At 38.2% G+C, this 23,467-nt stretch overlaps 3 protein-coding genes across 4 annotated transcripts; 2 read left to right on the forward strand and 1 right to left on the reverse strand.

Annotated features, from left to right (window-relative positions):
- Positions 1–2,820: 2,820 nt before the first annotated feature.
- On the forward strand, positions 2,821–11,475 carry retreg3 (reticulophagy regulator family member 3). 2 transcript variants are annotated; one of them, XM_059348370.1, is made up of 10 exons: positions 2,821–2,916; positions 3,137–3,414; positions 5,454–5,560; positions 5,893–5,923; positions 6,031–6,157; positions 6,539–6,623; positions 7,587–7,724; positions 8,145–8,227; positions 8,892–9,024; positions 9,113–11,475. In XM_059348370.1, exons 2-10 carry the CDS (start codon positions 3,167–3,169, stop codon positions 9,658–9,660), a joined length of 1,500 nt encoding a protein of 499 aa, XP_059204353.1. In that variant the 5' UTR covers positions 2,821–2,916; positions 3,137–3,166; the 3' UTR covers positions 9,661–11,475. The 2 variants fall into 2 exon arrangements, with proteins under 2 accessions (XP_059204353.1, XP_059204354.1); XM_059348371.1 differs by lacking the exon at positions 2,821–2,916 and having other exon boundaries at positions 2,928–3,414.
- A 560-nt stretch (positions 11,476–12,035) lies between these two features.
- Positions 12,036–16,673, forward strand: psmc3ip (PSMC3 interacting protein). The gene is made up of 8 exons (XM_059348342.1): positions 12,036–12,146; positions 13,730–13,830; positions 13,940–14,029; positions 14,110–14,221; positions 14,402–14,547; positions 14,666–14,719; positions 15,231–15,290; positions 15,384–16,673. The coding sequence occupies exons 1-8, from the start codon at positions 12,128–12,130 to the stop codon at positions 15,438–15,440; spliced, it is 639 nt and encodes a 212-aa protein (XP_059204325.1). The 5' UTR covers positions 12,036–12,127; the 3' UTR covers positions 15,441–16,673.
- mlx (MAX dimerization protein MLX) lies at positions 15,491–23,158 on the reverse strand. Its single transcript, XM_059348341.1, has 8 exons — positions 23,045–23,158; positions 21,931–21,967; positions 21,724–21,813; positions 20,854–20,963; positions 20,669–20,771; positions 19,631–19,730; positions 18,849–19,050; positions 15,491–18,032 (listed from the first exon to the last, which is right to left on the reverse strand). The coding sequence occupies exons 1-8, from the start codon at positions 23,081–23,083 to the stop codon at positions 17,976–17,978; spliced, it is 738 nt and encodes a 245-aa protein (XP_059204324.1). The 5' UTR covers positions 23,084–23,158; the 3' UTR covers positions 15,491–17,975.
- Positions 23,159–23,467: the final 309 nt, after the last annotated feature.

The raw sequence follows: 23,467 nt of genomic DNA on the forward strand, positions 1-23,467 counted from the left end.
TGGTGCTGATGTGACGCTCAAAGCGGACTTCTTCATCTGTTTACTGAAGGATTGCTAATCTACATTGAAAGTTCCTACCGCCACCTAGAGTACCGGAAGAACATGTCGCGTCATAATTTCTTCTTCTTTGGTGTTTATTGGCAGTTGGCATCCTTTTCGATGTATTTACCGCCATCTGCTGGACTTAACTTCTTTCATGCTTTCCTTCTGTTATATTCTTTGAATTAGTCCAGTTGTGGCAAGAAATCTCGGAAGGATTTTCCTCCCCGCTCTAGATTTCCCACCTTCTATTATATTTTTGAAATTTTCTCCTCTTATACCTGCCTTCTGCATTTCTAGCTTCATCCTTTCCCTCTCCATTTCATACTCAGGACACGTTGTTACCACATGTTCTACTGTCCCCCTCCCCGTGGTTATTAGGGCCACGGGGCAATCGCACCGAGCACTGGTCCTATACAGCAATAGCTGAAGGGACCAGTGCTCTGGGCGAATTATGAAAATCAGAATTATGAAAATTATGAAAATCAGAACTTTCTCTTAGTAAAAGAAACATGCTTACAATATAGAAATCCTCCTTTGCTAATAAAAGTCTTACATTCAAGCTCCAGTTCTCATTATGTGGAATGGTCCATCAAAATCATATTATATTACTGGATTAAAATGATTGATGATTTCATTTGTTCATCAGTTTAATGTTGCAGCTGGTAAATGTGGGGTACATTTTAACTGCTGTATGTACTACTGGGTAGTCAGAAAGCTGTCTAATAAATGCAGAGGATGGAGTAAAAAGTACACCTGAGATGTAGATAGACCTATATAAGATACCATTAAATGGAAAGAGTTTATCTGTGTGTACATTTTTTCCACACATGCAAAACATATTTCTACAACTGCAAAACTATAAAGCACATTCACAAACTTCAGATATGTGCATGCATTTTTTTTCACATGCAGATAAAAGGTGATATAAAACTGAAAGTGAAACTAGAAAATTTCCTCTGGGGAAATTTTGAAAGGGCCACGGGGGCTACTGCCGGTGTGTGTACACTATGATGAGACTCTTCAGAGATTTCAAACTATGCCCTTTAACCTCAAAATGTGTGTGTGTGTGTGTGTGTGTGTGTGTGTGTGTGTGTGTGTGTGTGTGTGTGGCGAAAATCGCATAAAGTTACGTGTGTGTGTAGCGAAAATCGCATAAAGTTATGTGTGTGTGTGTTTGTGTGTGTGTGTGTGTTTGTGTGTGTGTGTGTGTGTGTGTGTCTGTGTGTGTGTGTAATTAAAATCACATAAAGTTACCTGTGTGTGTGTGTGTGTGTGTGTGTGTGTGTGTACGTGCGTGTTTGAAGCATGTGTATGCATGTGTGAGGAGTGTGAGCGCTTACGCGCATGTGTGTGTGTGTGTGTATCTGTAACTGTAATCACATCAAAGATCAAAGGCAATCAGATCAAAGCAATCAACAGAATTAACTGACACCTGCCAATGACAGCAGCCAGAGGTGAAAGGAGGTCCAGAGGTGGACTGGAATTTCTGGCCTCGAACAGAAAGCATTTTTGGTAAAACCATAATACCTATCATTGATCCGACTTCACTTTGAGCGTCCTGAGTTCTTCGAGAACGTCTACAGATGTTTTTTTTTTAAAGAAAAACGCTCTAACAAAGCTATTTTTAAATTTTTCTGAAAAAAAAACCCATATGTAGACGTTTAGGAAAAACTCAGGACGCTCAAAGTGAAGTCGGATCAATGATAGGTATTATGGTTTTACCAAAAATGCTTTCTGTTCGAGGCCAGAAATTCCAGTCTGTCCACCTCTGCTGTCACTGACAGGTGCCAATTTAATTGTTAATTCTGTTGATTGCTTTGATCTTTGATGTGATTACAGTTACAGATACACACACACACACATGCACGTAAGCACGCACACTCCTCACACATGCATACATATGCTTCAAACACACACGTGCACGCACACACACACACACACACACACACACACACAGAGGTAACTTTATGTGATTTTAATTACACACACACACAGGTAACCTTATGCGATTTTCGCTACACACACACACACACACACACTCACACATTTTGAGGTTAAACACCGGCAGTAGCCCCCGTGGCCCTTTCAGAATTTCCCCAGAGGAAATTTTCTAGTTTATTTATACAGTCTGCTATAAACGCTACACTCTTTTAAGAAACCGTCAAATGTAGTGGCAAGCCTAAATGCAATCACAGCAGCAGTAGTCATAGTAGTAGTAGTAGTAGCAGCAGTTCATGTACGATCCTAATTTCAAATAAGAGTATTACAATAGACTGTAGAGTATTACGAACTTTTTTCAAGTGAATGTTGCATTTATGGGTCAAGTGTGAATGATTATCTAAAGATTTTAGAATTTAAAAAAATATTACTAGGATTTTTCAAATTCATTCCAGCCCCTTAGAAACACCCAATTTTTTTTAAAAGTTTTTTTTATTGCTCTCGACATTGTATTGTTTATATATATGTAAATTCAGAGTCATAGTCATGTTTGTAATAACGATGATTGGCGATAATAAAAGAAACATATGCAAAAAAATGTGTCATCCTCTCATTAAACGAAAAAACATACTACATATGGATATTTATTTTTTAATCAGAAGTCTGACTTTAAACTAAGAATTCTGACTTTATTCCCAGAATTCTGACTTTAAACTCAGAACTCAAATATTTTTTTCTTGAGTGGCCCTAATCCTCTTCTGTAGTGCTGAGCCTCAAAGTAAACAAAAAGCAAAGATCCCTACTCTACATGAACGCGGCATGACAGAGGGGCAGTGCGGATTCTGATTGGCTGACTGAGAGCTCTGAAAAACAGCTTACGCCATATTGTCAGCTTCCGAAAAGAGAGTGCAACATTTCTGCAATAATGACAAAATAGTACGTGTCACCTTATTTAAAAGTATTATAATGCTGTCTTTGATAACAAGCTTACTTGTAATATAAGTAGGTGTTTAGTGTCAGACGCTAACACGATTATTCAGCTGTCGTGGCTAGCCGTTAGCTTAGCAAACCCATTAGCATAGATCAGTGAGCCGATGCTGTGAGTGGAGCTGCTCCGTGGCGCCCCTCATGTACCTGTTTCCACTTTATTTCACAGGCTGAATTTATCGACTGTATAGACGCGAAGATGGCGCACATTGGGGCAATGGAAGACGCACCCGTGGATGATTGCGCTGCCCAGCAGGGGTCTAGTGTCTGCCTGCGAAGTCGACCGTGTTCCAGCGAGAGAGACGGCCAGGTACGGGCTGTCAAAGCTGCTCTTCAGTCCAGGTTGGGGCCCTACGAGCGCGTCCTGACCTACCTACAGTCCGTCCTAGTGTGGGAAAGACCCGTACAGTGTGTGCTACTCTACGTTGTGGTTAACGTTGTGTTTTGGTGAGTTTGCAGCCTTAACTTTTGCACATTTTGAGGACAAAGTTATTCTGTTTGTGTCAGTGTAATGACAACCTACTTTCACACAATACAGAGATTGTTTGGTCGTTGGGGCAAAGCCAATGTGACCGCAGGCAGATGGTGCTTTTACACAATGCAAATGTCTCACCTGTCAATTCAAGGCAAGACAGATGGCCGGCAAGTGGCACTATTTATAGAGCCACTCTGCATACACTTCTACCTCTAATGTTGCTCCTGACCGAACGGCATTCTTAATTTTCTTCATAGTGTGGTACCATGGATTATTTTTAGATTGCCAATTTTATTGTTGCTGCATGAGGGTGAGGCTCAAAATTTTAGCTCCACAACATACAATTTATATCAAGGTGTTGTCATTGCAGAAGGCACATATCATATTTAAGACAATACAGTCACACCAATAACAAACAACAATGAAACAAGACATAAAACAACAACAACAACAAAAAGAAAGAAAAACACAAGTGCACAATTGGGAATTAAGGTACATAGATATTCATAAGATTTGTAGTTTTTTATCACTCAATTTGACATATATTTTTGTATAGTATTATCACATTTAAATATTCAGCACATATAGGAATGATTTTTTTTTTTTTAAATTCATGTGAAAAAAAATGCCAAAAATAATTAGATTATTATTCCCAAAATCAGTTTTCTTGCCCTCCAGTTGGAGACCAAAATTTTATTTTCATATGTCAGAATCCAAATACTCATTATAATAAGTTATCCATGGTTAGTACAGGAAATTCATTTTTTATGGTTAGCAAATCCTTGAGGCGTTAAGGATGTAAGTGAAAAGAAATCTGTTTCAGTTTCACCATGAGTAATTATAATCACAGCCGTTTAACAGCCCTGGACCCCGAATTCTACTCAAACAAGAAGATGAAGAAAGCACAGGAAAGAGTGCAGGGGACAAGTTTTGGCTAAATTAGGTGACCTTGATATGGTTAAATGGGAAGATTCTCTGGGCTGGCCAGGCTGCTTGCAGAGCTTAGGCATTCAGCCTTTATTTGATTAGACCACTGGGCATGTCAGGACGCCCTGTCCTGTCTCCTTTTTATTTGTGCTCCAGCACACATTCAGTGGTGCAGGCTCATAGCAGTGCCCAAAGATGTGCACTCATGATCCAACCAACTGTATCAAGCTACTGACAATGGCAAGTCACATGGAGATGGTGAGGCAATACGGGAAACCTTTGTGACTGTGTAGTTTGTCTTTTTTCTCCTTCTTAAAGCACCAAATAAAATAAAAACATATTATAAATAATTAAATCCAATACATCCACAAAATAAATCCTCAAAAGTTATTCGAATGTGCCCTTAAGCATTTGTTAAAAGTATTGTGTTTCATTTGTAGTGCAAGTATACACATTGTTGCGGTGTTAAAGAGATGGGTTTAATTACATGTTTACATTTTCAACTCACTGTAGCCACTAATTGCGCTGCTACCCCAAATACCAACACACCTCGGCCTGCCAACAAACTCTTTGTTAGGTTAATCTCTAACTGCTGATTGGCAGAATCCTGTAACATTGTTGGGGTCAACAACTTTTCAGGTCTTGTGATCTGAAAGTGGAGCAACAGCAATTAAAAGTACCATACTTTTAATTGCTGAGGCCCAAGAAAGTGAAATCAATTTGTAACCCCCTGAAACAGCACAATTAGATGTGGCTTTTTCATTGTTAGTGGACTGTTTTATCAGCATTTAACCAATTTGGCACCCGTTCACTTTATTTATATTATCCAGTTTTGAAGATGAAAATCCTATGTTGGTATTGTCTTTGCTGGTAAATCTCTATGTAACAACTATTGGATGTAACCCACATAAGAGGGTAGGATAACTTCCCCCTTTTTTTTTTTTTTTTTTTTTTGAAAGATCATCATTCGAGGGTTTTGTGATTTCATGATTTCTGTACTAAATGGATGAAACGTGTAACTTTGTTTATCCTCGCGGAGTAATGGGCATCATGTACTGTTTGCTCTGTTTTTACTCCCCTTCAGGTTCTTCGCCCTGACCTCACTGCGCCTGCTGTTCCTGCTGGCTTCTGGTCTGGCTGTGATTGTCTGTGTTGATACCTGGAGAAATAAGATCTGGCCGGAGATAAGAGGTGCTAAAAGATTCTGTCTATGGGGGTTGTTTGTGTCTCTTTAACAGACTGACATGTTCTTTATTGCACTAACTGTACTATAGCTCATTCCCCAGGTTGCTGGGATTGCAACAAATGTACTTTGTCAGAATAGATATGCCACCAGTCAGCAGCCCTACTCTCTGGACTTTGCAAGGGTTTTGTATAACACCTGCTTTTGAACTTATGTAACATACAAAGTGAACAAGGTCCGGAAGAAATCAAAGACTGAATAATTAGTAGTTTTTATATATTATGTTCTCAATATGTTTCTTAAATTGATGAATTCTCTCTCTCTCTCTATCTCTTCATAGTAAGAAGCCTGGACGAATCAGAAAATGAGAGGTTTGTCACAGAACCATCATCCTTAGAAGATAATCCAGTAATAACAATACTAATTGTATAAGTAAAAATGCAGACAAAGGTGTTAATGACTCACTCTGTTTGTCTAGCTGGGGTCTTGTGCAGCCTGGCATCCTCAGTGTGCCTGAACTGTGCCATCACCTCGCTGAGGCCTGGGTCAGCGTAGCAGTTCTAACATCCAGTGTGTTGCAGTACAAACAACATAACCCTGGCACTGTGAGGAACACACACACAACATTTTTAAAGAAATAATCTTAATAATAATCTTTATTCTATTGTAATAACTGTACAGCACTTTGGTCAACTGAGGTGGTTTTTAAATGTGCTCTATAAATAAACTTTGACTTGACTTGACTTAAATTGGGTATTTGACTTCCACTGCATTCTATTTAAAAATCATCCAACATATTTTAGGAATCATTCGAGGAGAAATCTGATTTAACTAGGCACCAGAATTATAGTGATTATAATAATAGTGAATGAATCAGTGAATGTTTTCCAGCTCTACTCTGGTTGTAAGCATTGGATACATGCACCACAGTCAACATTTATTACAGGTGCTGACGTGATTTCCTGTGTGTTTTTGCTCTGTGTCAGTTCTGCATCATGACCTGTGGAGTGTTCACCTGCTTGGCTATGATTGGACGCTACATTCCTGGCGTGGTGCTCTCCTACTCTGCTGGTGAGTCCCAGCAGCTTAATCAGTTCTAACTACAGATCCCGGTTTTCGTCCCAGCAGGGAAACTCTGCCTGGCCGTTCCTATTAAAAATACATGGGTGGTGAAACCAGATCTGTGAGGCGTTGGTAGCAGGGCCTCGTCTGTGAGGTGATTAAAGCCGGGATGAAGCACAGGAGTGAGGGAGGGAAGGGAGCCAGTTAGAAAGCTAAGGAGGTCAGACTGAGACCAGGCTAATCTCCTCACCTCTAACCAGTGTCGGCAGGAGAGCTGGGGGAGGCAAGAGCTGCCAAAGGCCCTCTACTCTGACATCTGAAACAATCCATAACAGCTCGACACATTAACCCCTGCTGCTCCCTCTGCCTCACCTTGTCTGTATCTCTACTGAAGCTAACACAAGCTTGTGTCTACTTGGAAGAATGAATCTATGTAGAACCTGAACATCTTTTCACACGTGCACTAAACAAACCCAACATAAATATGTCTTTCTTTTTTTTTTTTTTTTATTATCTTTTTTATTGATTCCACATATCAACATTCCAACGACATTTTACATGTGCTGTACAATTTCCAACATTAGTAGAATATTCACATACTTCTCCACCACGGAGCAGAGACATAGTTTGACACAAATTATCAAGTAAAGTTACAGTAGAAGTAAAATGAAACCTTTTTCCACTACTCTCCTTGTTTTCATACCTCTCTTGCATCGTCCCTTTTTCTCCCGTTGGAGGGTAAACATATCAAATAAACATATGAACAATGAACAAGTTTGAAGCCTGAACCAAGGGGGTCAATAATCTACAATACACAGTGCCCTTACTGTACAAAGTCTGCCCTCAATGGAGACACAAAATCAACCCAGTTTTTCCAGTATATTCTAAAAGTATCTGTTTTTAGTCTAGTTGAGAAAGTCCGCTAAATATGTCTTTCTTTCTAATAACTAGTATTCTTTTTCTCTCCTCCAGTGTGGGCGAGTCTGCTGGCTCCTCTAGGAGCCTATCACAGGGTTTTTCAGCATGTGTGCATGAAGCTGGACCCGGTCCTGCAGCGACTGGACTTCAGTGTTTGCGGATACATGATGTCAAAGCCTATTGATAATCAGTGTAAGAAGAATATTGTAATTTTAATAATTGTTGGTAATTGTTTGACTATTTTTCATATTGTAAATGTTCCGAGTGCTGATCTGACCCTGCAGATGAATGAAAATAAAGTCAAAGCCACCAACTGAACTGTAAATGTAGCATAAAGATAACTTTCACATGCATTTCTAACAGTGTTATTCTACAGTTCTGTGTTTCTTTAAATAACACTTCAACATGTTTTTGCTGCATATAAATGATGTCATCAGGCTGCTCATTTGTAGCCAGTACTTATCAATTTTGGCTGAAATGACATATTGTTAATGCCTTAGTGCCCTCTGGTGGCAACCTACCACATGATGGGGGTCTTACTTGTTAAACAGATTGCATGCACTGTTTGTAACTGTAAATGTAAACATGTTGTTTGTTGTTTTTTCTCTGCAGTCCTGCGGCGGCCTATCCATGGTGCAGCTGCAGGTAGAGACAGTGATAGTGAGGAGGAGGAGTTGGCTGCTTTCTGCCCAACAGTAAGTCTGTTTAACTCCCAAATTTTCTTGATATTTTATGATAATCTGTTCCTAATCCTGTTGACTTTGATGTTAGTGAATATCTTATCATATACATCAGATGGTTTCAGTTTTTACCAGTGAAGATGCCGTAATCTGTGCGTTAGCAAGCAGGCAAAGCAAAAGAAAACGCTCACTCTGACCATATTTTTTTGCAAAATTTTCCACACTTGCTCCACCTTCAATTATAAACAAGATTTAAGAAATTTGCGTGATCAATTGTTAGCTTTTTAGGGAGCCTTACACCTTTTCCAAACATACACTAAGTAAGGGAACTCCGGTGTACATTATAAAATTAAAATATACAGATAAAGCAGTTTTTTTTATTTAAGCACATTATTAGATACAGTAGCACATCTGACCTACTTCCTGTTCGGGTGAGGAACTTCACATGATGTGCTGTGTCTGTCATGTGCCTGTGTATTTTTGCCTTAATGCGAGTGTGTTTGTGTGTGTGGTGGAGCCTGGGGAAGGTATGAAAGCAAACAGAGAGAGAATATAACCACTAGAACAGAGGAAGTTTGCAAAGCCTAGTGAAAGTGTTGAAGGTTATTCAAGGATTTTGACTAACATCTTAAAAAAACTCTGAAAATAATGAACCTTTTCAATTTGTTGTCTCTCCTAGTTTGATGATGCTATTGTCGCGAAGGAACTTGCACTGACCGATTCTGAGCACTCTGATGCTGAGGTGTCCTACACTGATAATGGAACATTTAACCTATCACGTGGCCAGACCCCACTCACAGAGGGCTCTGAGGGTAAGTACGCAGATATTGCAGATTTTCTTTTTCTTATTTCATGGTTCGTGCTTAGCCCTCACCATGTCCTTGTCTGTATCTCAATCAGATCTCGATAGACACAGTGACGCGGAGGAATCCTTTGCTCAAGACCTCCCAGACTTCCCCTCTATAAACCCTGATGCGACTCTGATGGATGACGATGACGACACCAGCATAGGTCTACCTAGCCTGGCTATGTCTGGGCTAGCTAGCCACCGGGCTTCAGTTCTGGATGTAGATGCTCATCTGGATTCGGATCAGGAGGATCTGGATACAGAGCTTTCTCTCAGCGGCCTGCCCCCTGCATCTGATTTTGCAGGAGACCTGGCTGGAGTTATCGCCAGCAACATGATCCAGGCAGCGCTGGCCGGGGCACTGCAACCTCGGCCTCCCGCTTCCCATCGCAGAGAAGGCCCTCCCAGGGCCGGGGCCCACCGAAGCTATCGTAAGCAGTCCAGCTCCGAGCTGGACACGGACTACGACGGAGAGGACTTTGAAATGCTGGATCAGTCTGAACTGAACCAGATGGATCCCCTCGGAGGAGGAGGGGGTTCTAGACGTGGAGAGAGCCAGGGTTCTAACTTCTTGTCTAACCTGCTGGGTAAACCACAGTAAAGTGTGTGTGTGGATGAGAGTGTGTGTGAGCGCATGTGTTTGTACGCATGTGTGAACGAGTGCAACTTCATGGGCAGTGTGTGTGAGTGTGAGCAGCCCTGCTTCTGATTGGCATCACTGTGAAGAACTTTAATGTTTTCTATCTTTTCAAACTCTATTAACTCGTACTTTTAAACCCTTATCATCCAGAATATTTTTACTTTGTAGGCTGAGCAATAGGAAATGCAACAACAAACCCATTCAGACATTAAATAAACCAGCATTATTGAGCCTTGTCGCAGTCTTGTAATTATGTGCAAGCATAAGTTACAAGGGTTCTTCTATTAATAAAGAACAACAGTGCCCATAAAATCTTTTCTACCTGGAGGTCGAGACATACAGGGCTATTTAACATGGGACCAAATATGACATTCCTGTTGGTTGAGCTGAGCCATGTTACTTCGATATTAACATTATGGAACAGCATTACATGTTAAAGTTTCTGTCATTGAAGTAAATCAACCCTTCATTTATTTTTCCATCACCAGCAGTTCATGTTGCTGTTGTTATCAGTGCTTTGTTGTCCTCTCAAGCAACATGGCTATAATCTGATTATTTATTTAATGTCACAGGTTTACAGATTTTAATTTACTTTTTTTTTAAACATTTGTCAGCGGTTGGGAATTTAGACAGTGATTCTCTTCTTTCATGAATTAATTAACCCTTAAACCGCTTATCTACTGAACATGAGTAATATTTGGATCAGTTCTCTGTATTCATTTCTATACTTTTTTCCATTTCTGCTGTTTAACGTGAAGAATCTTTATGCATTTTGAGAGCTTATTTCTTTCAGTAGAACACATTACAGTCTTAAGATATTTGACCTGGAGGAAGACTTGATGTTATGTTTGTTGTTCATTGTATTTATGAACTTGTGCCCCAGGGTAAGGTCTGTTTCTTCTTTTCTGTGTGAGTAGGTTAAAAATATCTGTCATTTTCCTGCCCTTTAAAACAGCTCAATAACATATTATTACCATGTTTAATACCTTGAATGAGCCCTCAGCTGTGTGTTTTCCAAAAGTAATATTTAAACACATTTCTTTTTATCTTTTGTCATCCTTGTATTTCATGTAGTTGACAGTCATGCTGAACTTTTTAAGAGAAAATCAAATATTCTTCAATTCATAGATCTTTCACTATTTTAATGGGGAAACATGTTTACATGAAAATTGGGTAAAGAGAGTTATCCTTGCATCATTTTTTTTAAATGTTAGTATGTAAAGGTTTAAAGGATTTTGTTTGCTGGTCAGCCTGATTTCCCTTTGATGGATGAACCATGTCAGTATATGAAAACTTTACTGTGGAAATGGCACTTAAAACTCAAATGAGCCACAGTTAAGATTTATCGAAATGAAATATATCAAAGAGTTTTAAAACATGCTGGGTTTATATTAGAGAAAATCACATTGCTCTTGTTAACTGCGTTATTTTGAGAAGAAAATTATAGCTGCAAAAGATTTAGCACAATTTTAAAAAAAACAAAACTGCTGGATTCATATTCATGGAGGTGATTTAGAAAAAATGTGCACTGATAGGAAATTGCTGGGATTTTTTAGGCTGAAAAAAGAAGTCAGTCTTAGGTGTTTGACTTGGTTTGGCCACTTAAGTTAACCAGAATGTTGCTCATTGCTGCTCCATGAAGAGTCAGTTCCTCAGTATGAGTGATCTGTAGACAGTTTGATAATGTCATGTGCATAGTAGTGTATTTACTTCTCTGTAACTGGTTTTGATATGTTTTGATGTGCAAATCGTATTGAATAAAATGTTTGCAATTAAGTCTTTGGTATTATGTCATGTAACAGGAGGTGAAAAGTGTACAGTAATCTCAGATGACAGATAAGGGTTTAAAGACGATTCATTCAAGAGAAAAATAAAAACCAAAAACGTTTGCAATAAAAAAGTTTCTAAAACTTTGGTACATCTTCCTAAAGAAATTCTTCATTATCAATATAAACATCATCATTACTACTACATGGTGTACAAACATAATGTCAACAAATGTTTATTTGATTATCACATTTTTTTTTAAATGTATGTGTTTTATTTTCAACACAATAGTTTACTTAAAACCGTTAATTATCAGTGTTTTACTGGCTGAGAGGTCAGCCAAAAGTACAGAGCTCTCACTCTGCTTTCCTTTCCGGATACCAAACATTAAATAAAATACAACAAAATGGGAAGGAGCCAAAGTTACCGACAAACTAATTATTTCGGGGTAAATAAATAAAGCCCGTGAGTGCTGATGATACATAGATATAAAGTTAATTGAAAATTGCTTATATTAAAAAATCGCACATGCGTGAAGTTTGTCCAGACATGTCTGGGGCTGCGACTTGTCTTAAACCATAAACGATCTTTTCCGTGACGCGTATTTCGCGCGAAACTCAGTTTGGGAAGCTAATGCAAAGTGAAAGAAGAGACGTTAGCGATGAGTAAAAAGGATAACGGTAAGATTTAGCTTAATGTCCAGATGTTGTTGTTTTTTGAGCAAGCCAGCTGTCGTGTCTGGCACTCGTGTCGCTCGTTTATTTTCACATATAATCAAGTGGTAGCTGAGAAGCTATATGGTAACGTTAGCTACATAGCCTACGGGATGATAAGCTAGTTCCCAAACACTAGCGTTAAATTAGCCTACTCTTAATACGCCCACTTTTACATCAGGATCGGTGTATTTTAATGCATATTGTCACCCTGTTGAAATAATCGCCTAACTCATTTTTTCAAGTTTTGCAGGAAACACAAAAAACTTAACCAAAATGTAACATATGACATTTATTGATCATTTCACTCAAAAAGGATCTAACAAAGGATGTCTTTTGGCATAGTAATAACACTGTGTGTAAATTATGTAACTTAAGAGAAATAAATTACTTGGGCAATTTTTTGAACATGCCTTTGTGACTTTAGCTAGACATGGTAACACTTTATTTTGAAGGTGTCTCGAAGAGTCACACAAGCCTGTCAGAAACATGACATGACAAGTATCATGAGCATTAATGTTACTTCAAAGTGTCATTAATGTTCATGACACATCCCATGCCATGTTTATGACACACTCATGTCACTCTTATATAGACACCTTCAAAATAAAGTGTTACCATATCTCGCTGAAGTCACAAAGGCATGTTCAAAAAATTGCCTAAGTCACATTTTATTTCGATTCTTAGGCCTAATAAATCCGCTTAAAGGGTAAAATAACATTATCTGATCAACTGAGGATGTAGGCAATTTTACCATAGGTGGCCGGCGTCATGAGATGATGATTTTGGCAAAATAAATGACTTAGGCGATTATTTTAACAGTGTGACGATGTGTTATACAGAATACAGCTTTATTATTTACAAGTAATGAGCTCACTGAGACCTAACCTAACATACAAACACGATATACAACACGTACAGTACAATAGTAGGGGATAGGGGATACTAATAAAGTGCGTCAATGCAGATAAGGATAAGATAAATAAGGACCAAAAAAGATAAAGCTGCCATTGCTAGCTATGTTTGAGGTTCATCAAGTAAGTAATATATGATTTAAGTAGCATTTAGGGATGCTGATGTCAGTCAATATGTAGTGGTGGAAAGTAATCTATACATTAACTGTAAGTACTGTGCTTAAGTACAGTTTTGAGGTATTTCCATTTTAAGCTATTTATACTTATACTCTATTACAATTCAGAGGAAAATATTGTACTTTTTATTCTACTTCGTTTATCTGATAACTATAGTTACATTGCAGATATCGATTAATTAGACAAATTATAAACAACAAAAAGTTAAAATCAAATAGCCCCACCTTTACTAGATGCAACTTTAAAATGATGTAAGGCAGTAATGTATAAATAATTCATAATCCAATAACATAACGTGCATTCTTCTAAAATGTTCTGTTTTGCATAATGATAACTTCTACTTTTTGTATTTTAAGTGCACTTTTTTTCATCAAGTAAAGATTTTAATACAGAACTTTTACTTGAAACTGATGCTACATTTATTCAAGTAAAATCTGAGTATTTCGCTGTCATCCACAGGCACTACACTCATCCTTGCATATCTGAATGAGAAGAACCGACCCTACAGCGCTCAGGATGTCTTCTGTAATTTACAAAAGCAGCATGGACTGGGTAAAACGGTGAGATTAGTACCTATACTTTAAAATATATACATACTTTAAAAATGCAGTCCCATATGCCGTATGTAGCTTACAGTTAATGGTTGGTTATGTATTTGTGACTCACCAGGCAGTGGTCAAAGCCATGGAGCTGCTGGCTCTGGAGGGCAAGATAAAGGAGAAAACATATGGCAAGCAAAAGATTTATTTTGCTGATCAGGTTAGTCAGTTCATCTGAAATACAGTATTGTTGTGGAGAGTAGGCACAGAAAGTAATTTGTGCTAAAACCTTCCCTACAGTCTCAGTTCAAGGATGTGAATGATTCAGACCTGAAGGCGATGGACAGTAAGATCTCAGAGCTCAGTGCAGAGGTGCAGACTCTCACCCAGAGCTGCAGACAGCTAGATGCAGGTGTAGTAAACTGGTTATCTTTGCAATAATGTAAAAACGTACAATATATGTATTTCTGCACCGCTTTAAGCCACATTAAATGGTTTATGGCACTACCTGATGCTTAAGGGACCTTGTTTTTGTTGTACTGCGTTATGAAAGGGGATGTTGTGTACATTTGTGTGAAATCTCCACCAACAGAGCTGAAGGAGCTCAACAGCTCCCTGACTACAGAGGAAATGAAATCAGAGATCAAGGAGCTGAAAGCAGAGTGCTCGGGGTACAGATCGCGCTTGGAGAAGATAAAGTCGGCCACAAATCACGTCACACCAGAAGAGAGAGAAAAGGTTTGAGTTGCATTTATGCTTTTTAATGAAAGTAAAACCAATAGAAAACTAGTGGGGATACTACTAATGTTTGCTTTACAGTATGGTGGAACCAGGCTCACAATACTTTTGTTTACAGGTGCACAAAGAGAGGAATGTTTATGTGAAAGAGTGGAAAAAGAGGAAGAGATTGGTAATGTATAACTCTATTGATTAGCTGATTTAATAGATTAGTACAAAGAATGAAACTGCAACTATTTTAATAATAAATTAGTAGTCATTTTAAGCAAAGATGCCAAACTTTTCTCTAGTTCCAGTTTCTGAAAAGTGATTTACTGTTTTCCTTTGTCTTACATAAATGTAAATTAAATATTATAATTTTGGAGGGTTTTTTTTTCAGACAAAACAAGCATGTTGATGCTGACCTTTTCTTTTTTTTTTAACTATTGAAAAAAAACTTAATCATTAATAAACAATCTCCAGATTGATTGATGAAAAAAAAACTTTTTAAATGAGGGCCTCAAAATAACTTTAACTAGCTCCTTTTCTGCCACACCTTAAATATTTAAGTTGGCAATTATTAAATAAAGATGTCAGTATGCAAAAACAATATTGTGTTGAAAAAGGAGATAAGATAGGAGTAGTGTAGATTTGTAGACACGAGCTGTTGCCACTAATATCTAAAACTTTTTTTTTTCTCTCAGGCTTCAGACATGATGAATGCAATCCTGGAAGGGTATCCTAAGAGCAAAAAGCAGTTTCTGGTGAGTGAAATAAGCTCAATTTAACTTTGCTTGTGTGCCACTGTTTTTTGTTTACAGTACTAATAGATAGTATTTGTAATGTTTTCCTCACAGGAAGAAGTTGGAGTGGAGACTGATGAGGACTGCAAGGTGGTTGTTCCAAGTACTTGAAAGAAAGCCCTTCATCTGCCTGTGCGCTGCTTAGTTAAGAAGAATTCAGATTATATATCAGAGCCACAGCACATTCTTTATTCTTTCTCTTGAACAAAAAGTACATCATTAATACAAGTTGAATGGAAAAACAACTTCCACTGTAATTAAAAGTATATTCATACAAAAATAGCTGTCATTTGCGAGACACTAACGCTACATCACATCATTAAACAGCACTGAAAGATGCTCGCAACCTTATAGGCAACACTGGTTCATTTTTTCCCTTTTTAAAGCCATAAAACCATCCTGAGCCTATGATGAAACTGTCAAATTAGTCGTTATAGCTTTTAGAGCTGTATGTTATTTGTTCTTATATGTTCAAGTCCATATTGCTGCCACGTTTGAGAATTGTACATAAAAGAATCACAATGTATGAAGCATTACTGTAATTAATGATCTTCAGGTATTATGGAGGGTTGTCATGTTTTATATCCCCCCTCTCCTTTGTTAAAGGTTTCTGGTTATTCAGGAATTATAAAAATGTTCATGACAATAACTTTTGATATTTAAGTGCTAAGAAAATTTCTTTCTGTAGATATTTTACAGCTGCAGTGATAGCAATACGAGTTGTCCTTTTTGCTACATTTTATTTCCATTTTACTTACAACCGAATTAAACAGGACAAGATTTCATGTCACTCTTTGGATGGTGATAAACTGTAAATAGCTTTTTTTTCATTTTTTTTGCAAACAACTACTAAAAAGCAAAACTTATTTAAGCAACAAGACACCTGTGATCAAAGCAACAACAGTAAAGCAACTCTTTTTTTATCGAACAGATTAGCCATGTGTATGAAAGAATTTACTTATTCAGACACTGTTAAACTATCAAAGCTTTCATGAAAATCTAACTTTAGAGTTAAGAAGCAGTGTGTAGGAGTGAATGTCATCTAGTGGTGAGGGTGCAGATTGCAAACAACTGAACACACCAGCCCTACAATTTGTTTCCACGTGTTTGAGATCTTAGGTGGCCGTAGGTAATGAAAAACACAAAAGTCCATTTGTAGAGCCTGTGTTTGGTTTGTCTGATCTGGGCTTCTGTAGAAACATGACAGTGCAGCATGGCAGGCTCTGTGGAAGAGCCTTATTTAGATATGAAAGGCTCATTATAAGCCAAACAAAAAAAAACATTCTTAGTTCCAAGTGAGTAAAAAGTATTATATTCCATTTGTGTCAATAGATCTCCCTAAATCCTACACACTGGTCCTTTTCAAATATTTTTATTAATTACGGTGACTCTAAATGGTTTTCAAAAAGGGTCAGCCCTGAAAATTCAGATCATTGTTTTAACTTAGTGGAGTTGAAAATCCACAAACGTTTCTCATTTCTGCATCGGTCGGAAAGAACAGTTAGTGATCATAAAAGCCACTGACAGCCAGAGTAAATAGCATCAATCATGTTGGCATTAAAACCGCTGGATAGCAAACTGCAATATGAAAGGTCCATCACAATCAACACTTAGTATTCAACATCAGAATAAACACAAAACATACAACAGCAACTGAATAACTGCCTTAATTTAAACAGCATCGCTCCACAATGTGCGGTGAAGCTTGATTATTGTCAAAAGTCAGTGTATATAAACAGAGATTCATAAATCTTGATGCTGTCTACATTGCACACCTGTCCCCAGTGCAATTTCAGCATCTTTGTCGGTTTGTCACAGCTGCATTAATAAAAACCTCCCATCTTGCAACACTAAAAGAGGAATAAGTGTTTGTCTTTAACACTCCGTAATAAAATGCTGAAGCGCCACGGAGCGTGCTAAGGATTGCACAGTTAGGCGAAATGACAGTTACCCTGCAGTAATATAGTAATATTTAACGTTGTCTGCTACGGATCAGAAGTGGTATGGCTCACTCACAATGTTTGTGCACTGAAGCTGAGAGGAGCCCTTTGGATCAACATTAGTCTGCAAATATAAGCTGAATATAACAGAGGGGAGGGTGTGGGCTCATGAGTTTTACATCGTTTATCACCCTTCTCTCTATTAATGTTAATTAGGTTGATAGATTGCATAAGCAATACGATAAATGCTCAGTAAGAGTTTTGATTTTTGTTTTAATATTTACCACCATTGCTTAAACTAGATGCACACTCCACTGTCTTTTCTCACAAATGCATTTAACACATTCATTTGCAAACTTTTTTTTAAACTTCTAGGCTCTTGTGTTTCCTTGCATTTCTTAGCAGAACACTGAGGAAATCTGAACAGTCAGCAGAGTCAGCCATCTGTATGTACTGTATGTACACTTACAATCAGAAAGTGATCCTTCTTAAACATGCGACTGCTCAATCCAATTAAACTTCTCATCTCTGCCCAGAGTGCAAGGTTGAGGTAATCCAATTGCAGCAAGAAAGTCACTGATGAGCTGAAGTGAGTGTAAATACTGCGGTGTGGCCTGAGGCTGATTGAAGTTTTAACTCCACCCTGAGAGGCCAGAGCAAGCCCAAAGTCAATTTAATGGGAGTTAAGTCCAGAGGTTACACTTAATCAATAAAGCCGACCATTGAGCTGCCGGAGCACTCCAACCACAAACTCCCTCAGCGTCTAGGAAAGAACAGAAGCACAGAAACTCATTAACATAAAATGAACAAAGCAACACTGATCATTTTACTGTGTCTGATTTAGGCCCCGTTCACACGAGGACGGTCTGAACAGAAGACGAAAAAGTGGCGTTGCGTCTTCACTTTTTATTCCTCGTTTAGACGAGCGTTTTCGGGAGGAAATCTGCTGCATACGGTGACGCAAAAGTGTGTGAAATTGGATTGTATGCAGCCAGGCGGCATCACTTAAAGCCATAAGAGCATCTTTGGGCATGCAGAAGTTTTCACGCCACACATTTTCATCAGCTACTCCTTCCACAAAGTTCTCCACCATCACTAGATCTCCCAGGTCTCGTTCACAGCCGTCTGGCTCGCCTCCGACGAATTGCTGCATCCAGAATGTGATGGAGGTAATTCCAGATCCTTCTCTGTTCACTAATACTATCTGTACATATCCTGTACATTTGGTGGAAAGACTCCTGTAAGTTTATTAGAGCTGCCAGAGCAGCTTGAAGGTCCCACCATGGAAATAATCCCACGTTTGTTTATTTCCTGTACTGGAGCATGTATGTGACGTAAACACATACGTGACGTGAGCAGATCAGATCAGAGTTTTGTGTCTTGTCAGTGTAGACGACACGCTACGGAGGAGAGGATTTAACTTTTCCACTCTGGAGGGTGGTTTCAGATTTTTGCGTCTTTAAGCCCCCAAAACGCCGTCACCGTCTAAACGAAAGGCACTTCCAATAAAATATTTTGTCGTTTTTACCCGCGAGCGTCCTCGTGTAAACGGGGCCTTAAGCATAAAAATATTCCTTACCTGTGGTTTGCAGTGCTCCTCAATCCAACTAAAAACACAGGCGGAGAGTTCTTGGAAGCTGCTTACTGAAACAGAATTGCTGAAAGACTGGAACAGAGAGTCCATGATACTCTGAAAGATGTTGAACTTGACCTGGTCAGACACCTGATCCTCCCCCTGCTGTGGGTTGTTCTGGTGGGCCTTCACTATGTGCTCATAGTTCCTGTTGAGAAAGACAGTCAATGTTCACTGGCACTAAAAGATATACAGCTTCTTTAATGGCCACAACTAATTGATGTAATGACTTAGAATCTTAAAATAATGACACTTATTTAAAAAAAGAAATTACTTTTGTCTATTTTAAGATGCTTTTGAAGAAAGTCATTAGGCTGCAATACTCATTCTTGTCATTTTGTGATGTTAAGTTTTTGTGATATTAAAGTTGTTATTTTTCAGTTAAGTTTCTCATAATGACTTAGACGATTTTTCTTTTAGCTTATTTTTTTCTTGTGCTCGTGGAAATGGGCTTTCATATTTATTTGGGGCTATTTTGTTCCATTTTCCAAATTTTAGATCCAAAAGTACCTTCACTATATGCTGTTTTTGGGCTGCAATCCAAGCATTTCTAACTCTTCTCTCTCTCTCTCTCTCTCTCTACAAGACCAGCCTTTCCTTTTAAATCCATATTTTCATCAGTCTGTATGCAGAACAAATAGGGAGGTATTAGCTTGCCAACAACTGGGACTGTTGAATAATTACTGGGGAAAAACTTGGCTGAGAATGTTTGTGAAGTGCCATCTTACGTTTTCATTATTTTCAGCGCCATCACTTCTTTCCTTAGTACAGAAACTTCCTCCTCTTGCTTCTTCTTTTCTTTATGAAGAAAATGGATGTAGTCGATTGCTGAAAACAAAAACAGAAATGCATCCGTCGGGGAATTTCCATTTTCCAAGAGGTCTTGTCCCTCCATAACCTTTGCCCATATATCATACTATACTATCCCCTTATAAAATAATTTTACATAAATAAATTTATTTACAGAAAAATAAATTTACAGAAAAATCACTTGCTCCTGATTACCATCTTGCCCTGATAGAGTGGGGAGTAATAGAGTAAACGTCAAATTATGCATTAAATGGAAACGTCTGTATTTTTCAACCTGAATCCTACATTCCCATTTTTTCATGTGACTAATGGGGCCAATTTTTTTTTTTTTTTAAATTGTCCAGTGGGAGTGAGCTGCAACACCGCTGCAATGTAATCTTTCGGTGCACTTGTTTTTCATTTACCTTTTCCTGGATCTCATCTGATTGTTATTTTGTCAAACCAAGTCTCACTCAAGGAGAAGTTCTAAAATCAGCGAAATACTCAGCCATGAAATTGAAAATCTTTTTAGATCAGCTACACTTTCTGTACCCCAACACAGCAAACTCTTCCCAGCTCTCGCTCACATTTACTTCATTGTCTTCTGGTATCAAGTAACCAAGAAACTGTCAGCCCCTTTCATTGCTGCCAGTTTAGATGCTCTCGCTCAATACTAGACCAATTTTAAAAATTGGTTCCCTTTTAGTCACTTAGACACAAAATCAAAGGAAAAAGTGGTCCAGGTTGAAAACATACTATAGTTGCCCGTTAAATACTATTCCAAATACAATCATCATTCACAATGATGACCTGTCAGTGTTTTTCAAATAACATTTACATTTAGTCATTTAGCGACTTACAGGAGAAAAAAGGGGAACAATCAAGATATAGTGCAATAAGAGCCATAAGTGCAGCGATAAATGCTAGTGACAATTCTTTAAGGAGTAGAATTGTTGTGGTGCAACATCACATCTTACTTTTCTGTAGCACAGTAGCCTTGCTGATCTTCTGTGCCCCCACTGCAAATTCAGACTGCTGCTGGCAGGTTGGTACTATAGACTGGAGGTCTTCATACCCTTTCTGAAGTAACAAAAAAAAGAAGTACTAAGCTTTTGTAAATCACAGAGACTTGTATCCTATTTGCAGTCTACTGTACCCTTACCTTTATAGCGTCCCTTCGCTTCTGCTCAGCCTGTGTGTGCGCTTGTCTCCGTCGATCCTTATACGAGTCCTTATACGACGCCTCATGTCTGTAGTCACTGTCTTCATCATCTATTGAAGAATATATTAACGCTCAGATTAAGAAAACACTTGGCATACTGAAAACACAATGATCTATTTTCTTGTTCAATAAAATGACATTTTCAGATACATAATGAGGATTAAGCACATTTTACTTCATCTAAAGCCAGAACAAGCATTTTTTCCCCCTGACATTGGAAGATTAATATATAGATTTACTTATAATGCACATCCTGGCGCTTCAGTCTATTTCCTTACATAACATAAATTTAGCCAACCATTTTTCATCTCAGCAGGTTTTAGAGAAGCAGATTCATGCTTCAATCAAGTTCTATCGATCACTGTAATGCACTTTAAACCAGCCTACGCTCAACATTATTCAAAAGAGGCAACTCATAAAACCCTGCTGACAGAATATGAACAAATCCATAAAGATGGAGCACAGTTCTGCATGCACTGCATTTTATTGAACATAATTACACAGTTTATACTCCTCTTACTTGTGGTTTTTAAAGCTCTCTATTAGAATTACACTCCTTCTATATTCTATTAAGAGTGCCTACGTGCCCTGTGATCTAATTACCAAGTAGCAAGACAGGTTTTTACTTTTTTTCAGAAGCACGAAGCTGGATGTGCCTCCGTTTAACAATGAGCTTTTATTTTGAAAGAAAGGTCTTTGGAAGTGAGGCACAATCAACAAAGCAAACATTAAGATCACAGTGTAAATATAGCACAAATTGACTCTCTTTAAACTATCAGCAATGTCAGTTCTATGTTACAAACATAATACCTGTATTTGGTACTGAAGAGGCACTTGTTGAGCCGATGCTGTTGGCCCTGGACACAACTGAACCCTTTCTTGCAGTTTCAGCAAAGAAACCTACAAAGAAAGACAGTGGACATCAAAGATTTTTCACAAACACACGCAGGTTCACCATCACCACCTAAATATCAATGATAGCAGAAACAACATAATGTGAATTGACTGAATACTCACTAGGGTCAAAGCCACTGTCGCTGAAAGCACCGTCTGTCTGCCCAGCCATCACCAGACAACAGGAGATGGGAAAAGGAGAAAATAGAAGCTGAGAGGCTGGAATAAGGAGGGCAAAAATCATGCTGCCCTAAATATGTTGACAATAGACTGATAACTAGTCTGCCTAACAGACAGTCAAACCCCCCACTGAGCATTGCCCTGATTTGTCAAATAGAAGTATGCATGAGGGTAAAGAGCTGCACCCAATCTTTACTTCAATCACAGATCCACTGTTTGATCTACGGCACCACAGCACAATAGTAACTTTCATTTGTGCTTCCTGAAATTGGTTCTATTTTCTATCCAACCATTTTGGGGGGGCAAAGCCCTGAAAATGTGTTCAATTTCAACATTAAGTCTTGCAGCTACAGTGTGTTTGATCATGACTACTCTGGCCAAAGGTTTCACTTTCTCTACCAAATATCGAATCATATTCAAAGAGGTTAAAACCTACATTAAATGGTGCCCTATATAAGACATTGATATGCCAAGTCGAGGAGTCCCTGACATGATGATAATTTAGAAATATCTTTTTAAAGCTGCTTTTCCACATTAACAGCCAGATCATTATCAGATATGACACTTATTATACATCGCCTGGAAAGCTTTAGTCAATACTTCTGAAAAGGGAAAGTGGACCAAGTCATTCCATAATGACAAATGTGTCATTTTTCTGATACTACACCATTGTTTCGCAAATAGCAATGAATTTGCAAGCGTGCATTAATTGGTAGGTTCTTCAATAAATGTGCACTTCACTTTCACATTCACGTATTGGAGGGAAAAGAAGTTAGATATCCAAAAGCAGAAATGTAATTTTAAGTGGGTGCAGCTGAGCTCAAACGAGAGTTTTTCTTTCAAGACGTTTTGTTTACTTAACTAGCTAACTGCTTTAGCTCTGTGACGTCACTTAGCTAACGTTAGCTGTCGAGCTAACAAAGCGCTGCTCCTCTAACGTGAGCAAAAACTTCAACTTGCACATAACAGTGTTCGTCACTTATTACTGCCGTCACACCAAAGACATACGAATCAATTTAACAAAAAAAGTTGGGGCTAACTAACATTAGTTACTTACTTTCCAGTGATCTTCCGGCGACGTTGTTGGGTCCGTCATTTTGGAATGTAAAATAACGTTAACTATTAGCTGTGTGCTGCCTTCAGGTGCTTTACGTAAATTACTATTTTCTTCTTATTTAAAAGAGTTGCGGAAATTGATATCACCACCCTGTTAAAATAATCGCCTAACTATTTTTTTTCAAATTTTACAGAAAACACAAAAAACTTAACCAAAAGTGTAACATATGACATTTATTGATAACTTCACTAAAAAAACGATGTAACAAAGGATGGCTATTGGCATAGTAATGTAACTTTGTGTAATTTATGTAATTTAAGAGAAATAAATGATTTAGGCATTTTTTTAACATGCCTTTGTGACTTAAGCAAGATATGGTAACAGTTTATTTTGAAGGTGTCTACATAAGAGTCACACAAGCCT

This window comes from Centropristis striata, chromosome 13, assembly GCF_030273125.1.
Source record: "Centropristis striata isolate RG_2023a ecotype Rhode Island chromosome 13, C.striata_1.0, whole genome shotgun sequence".
NCBI classification, from domain to species: Eukaryota; Metazoa; Chordata; class Actinopteri; order Perciformes; family Serranidae; genus Centropristis; species Centropristis striata.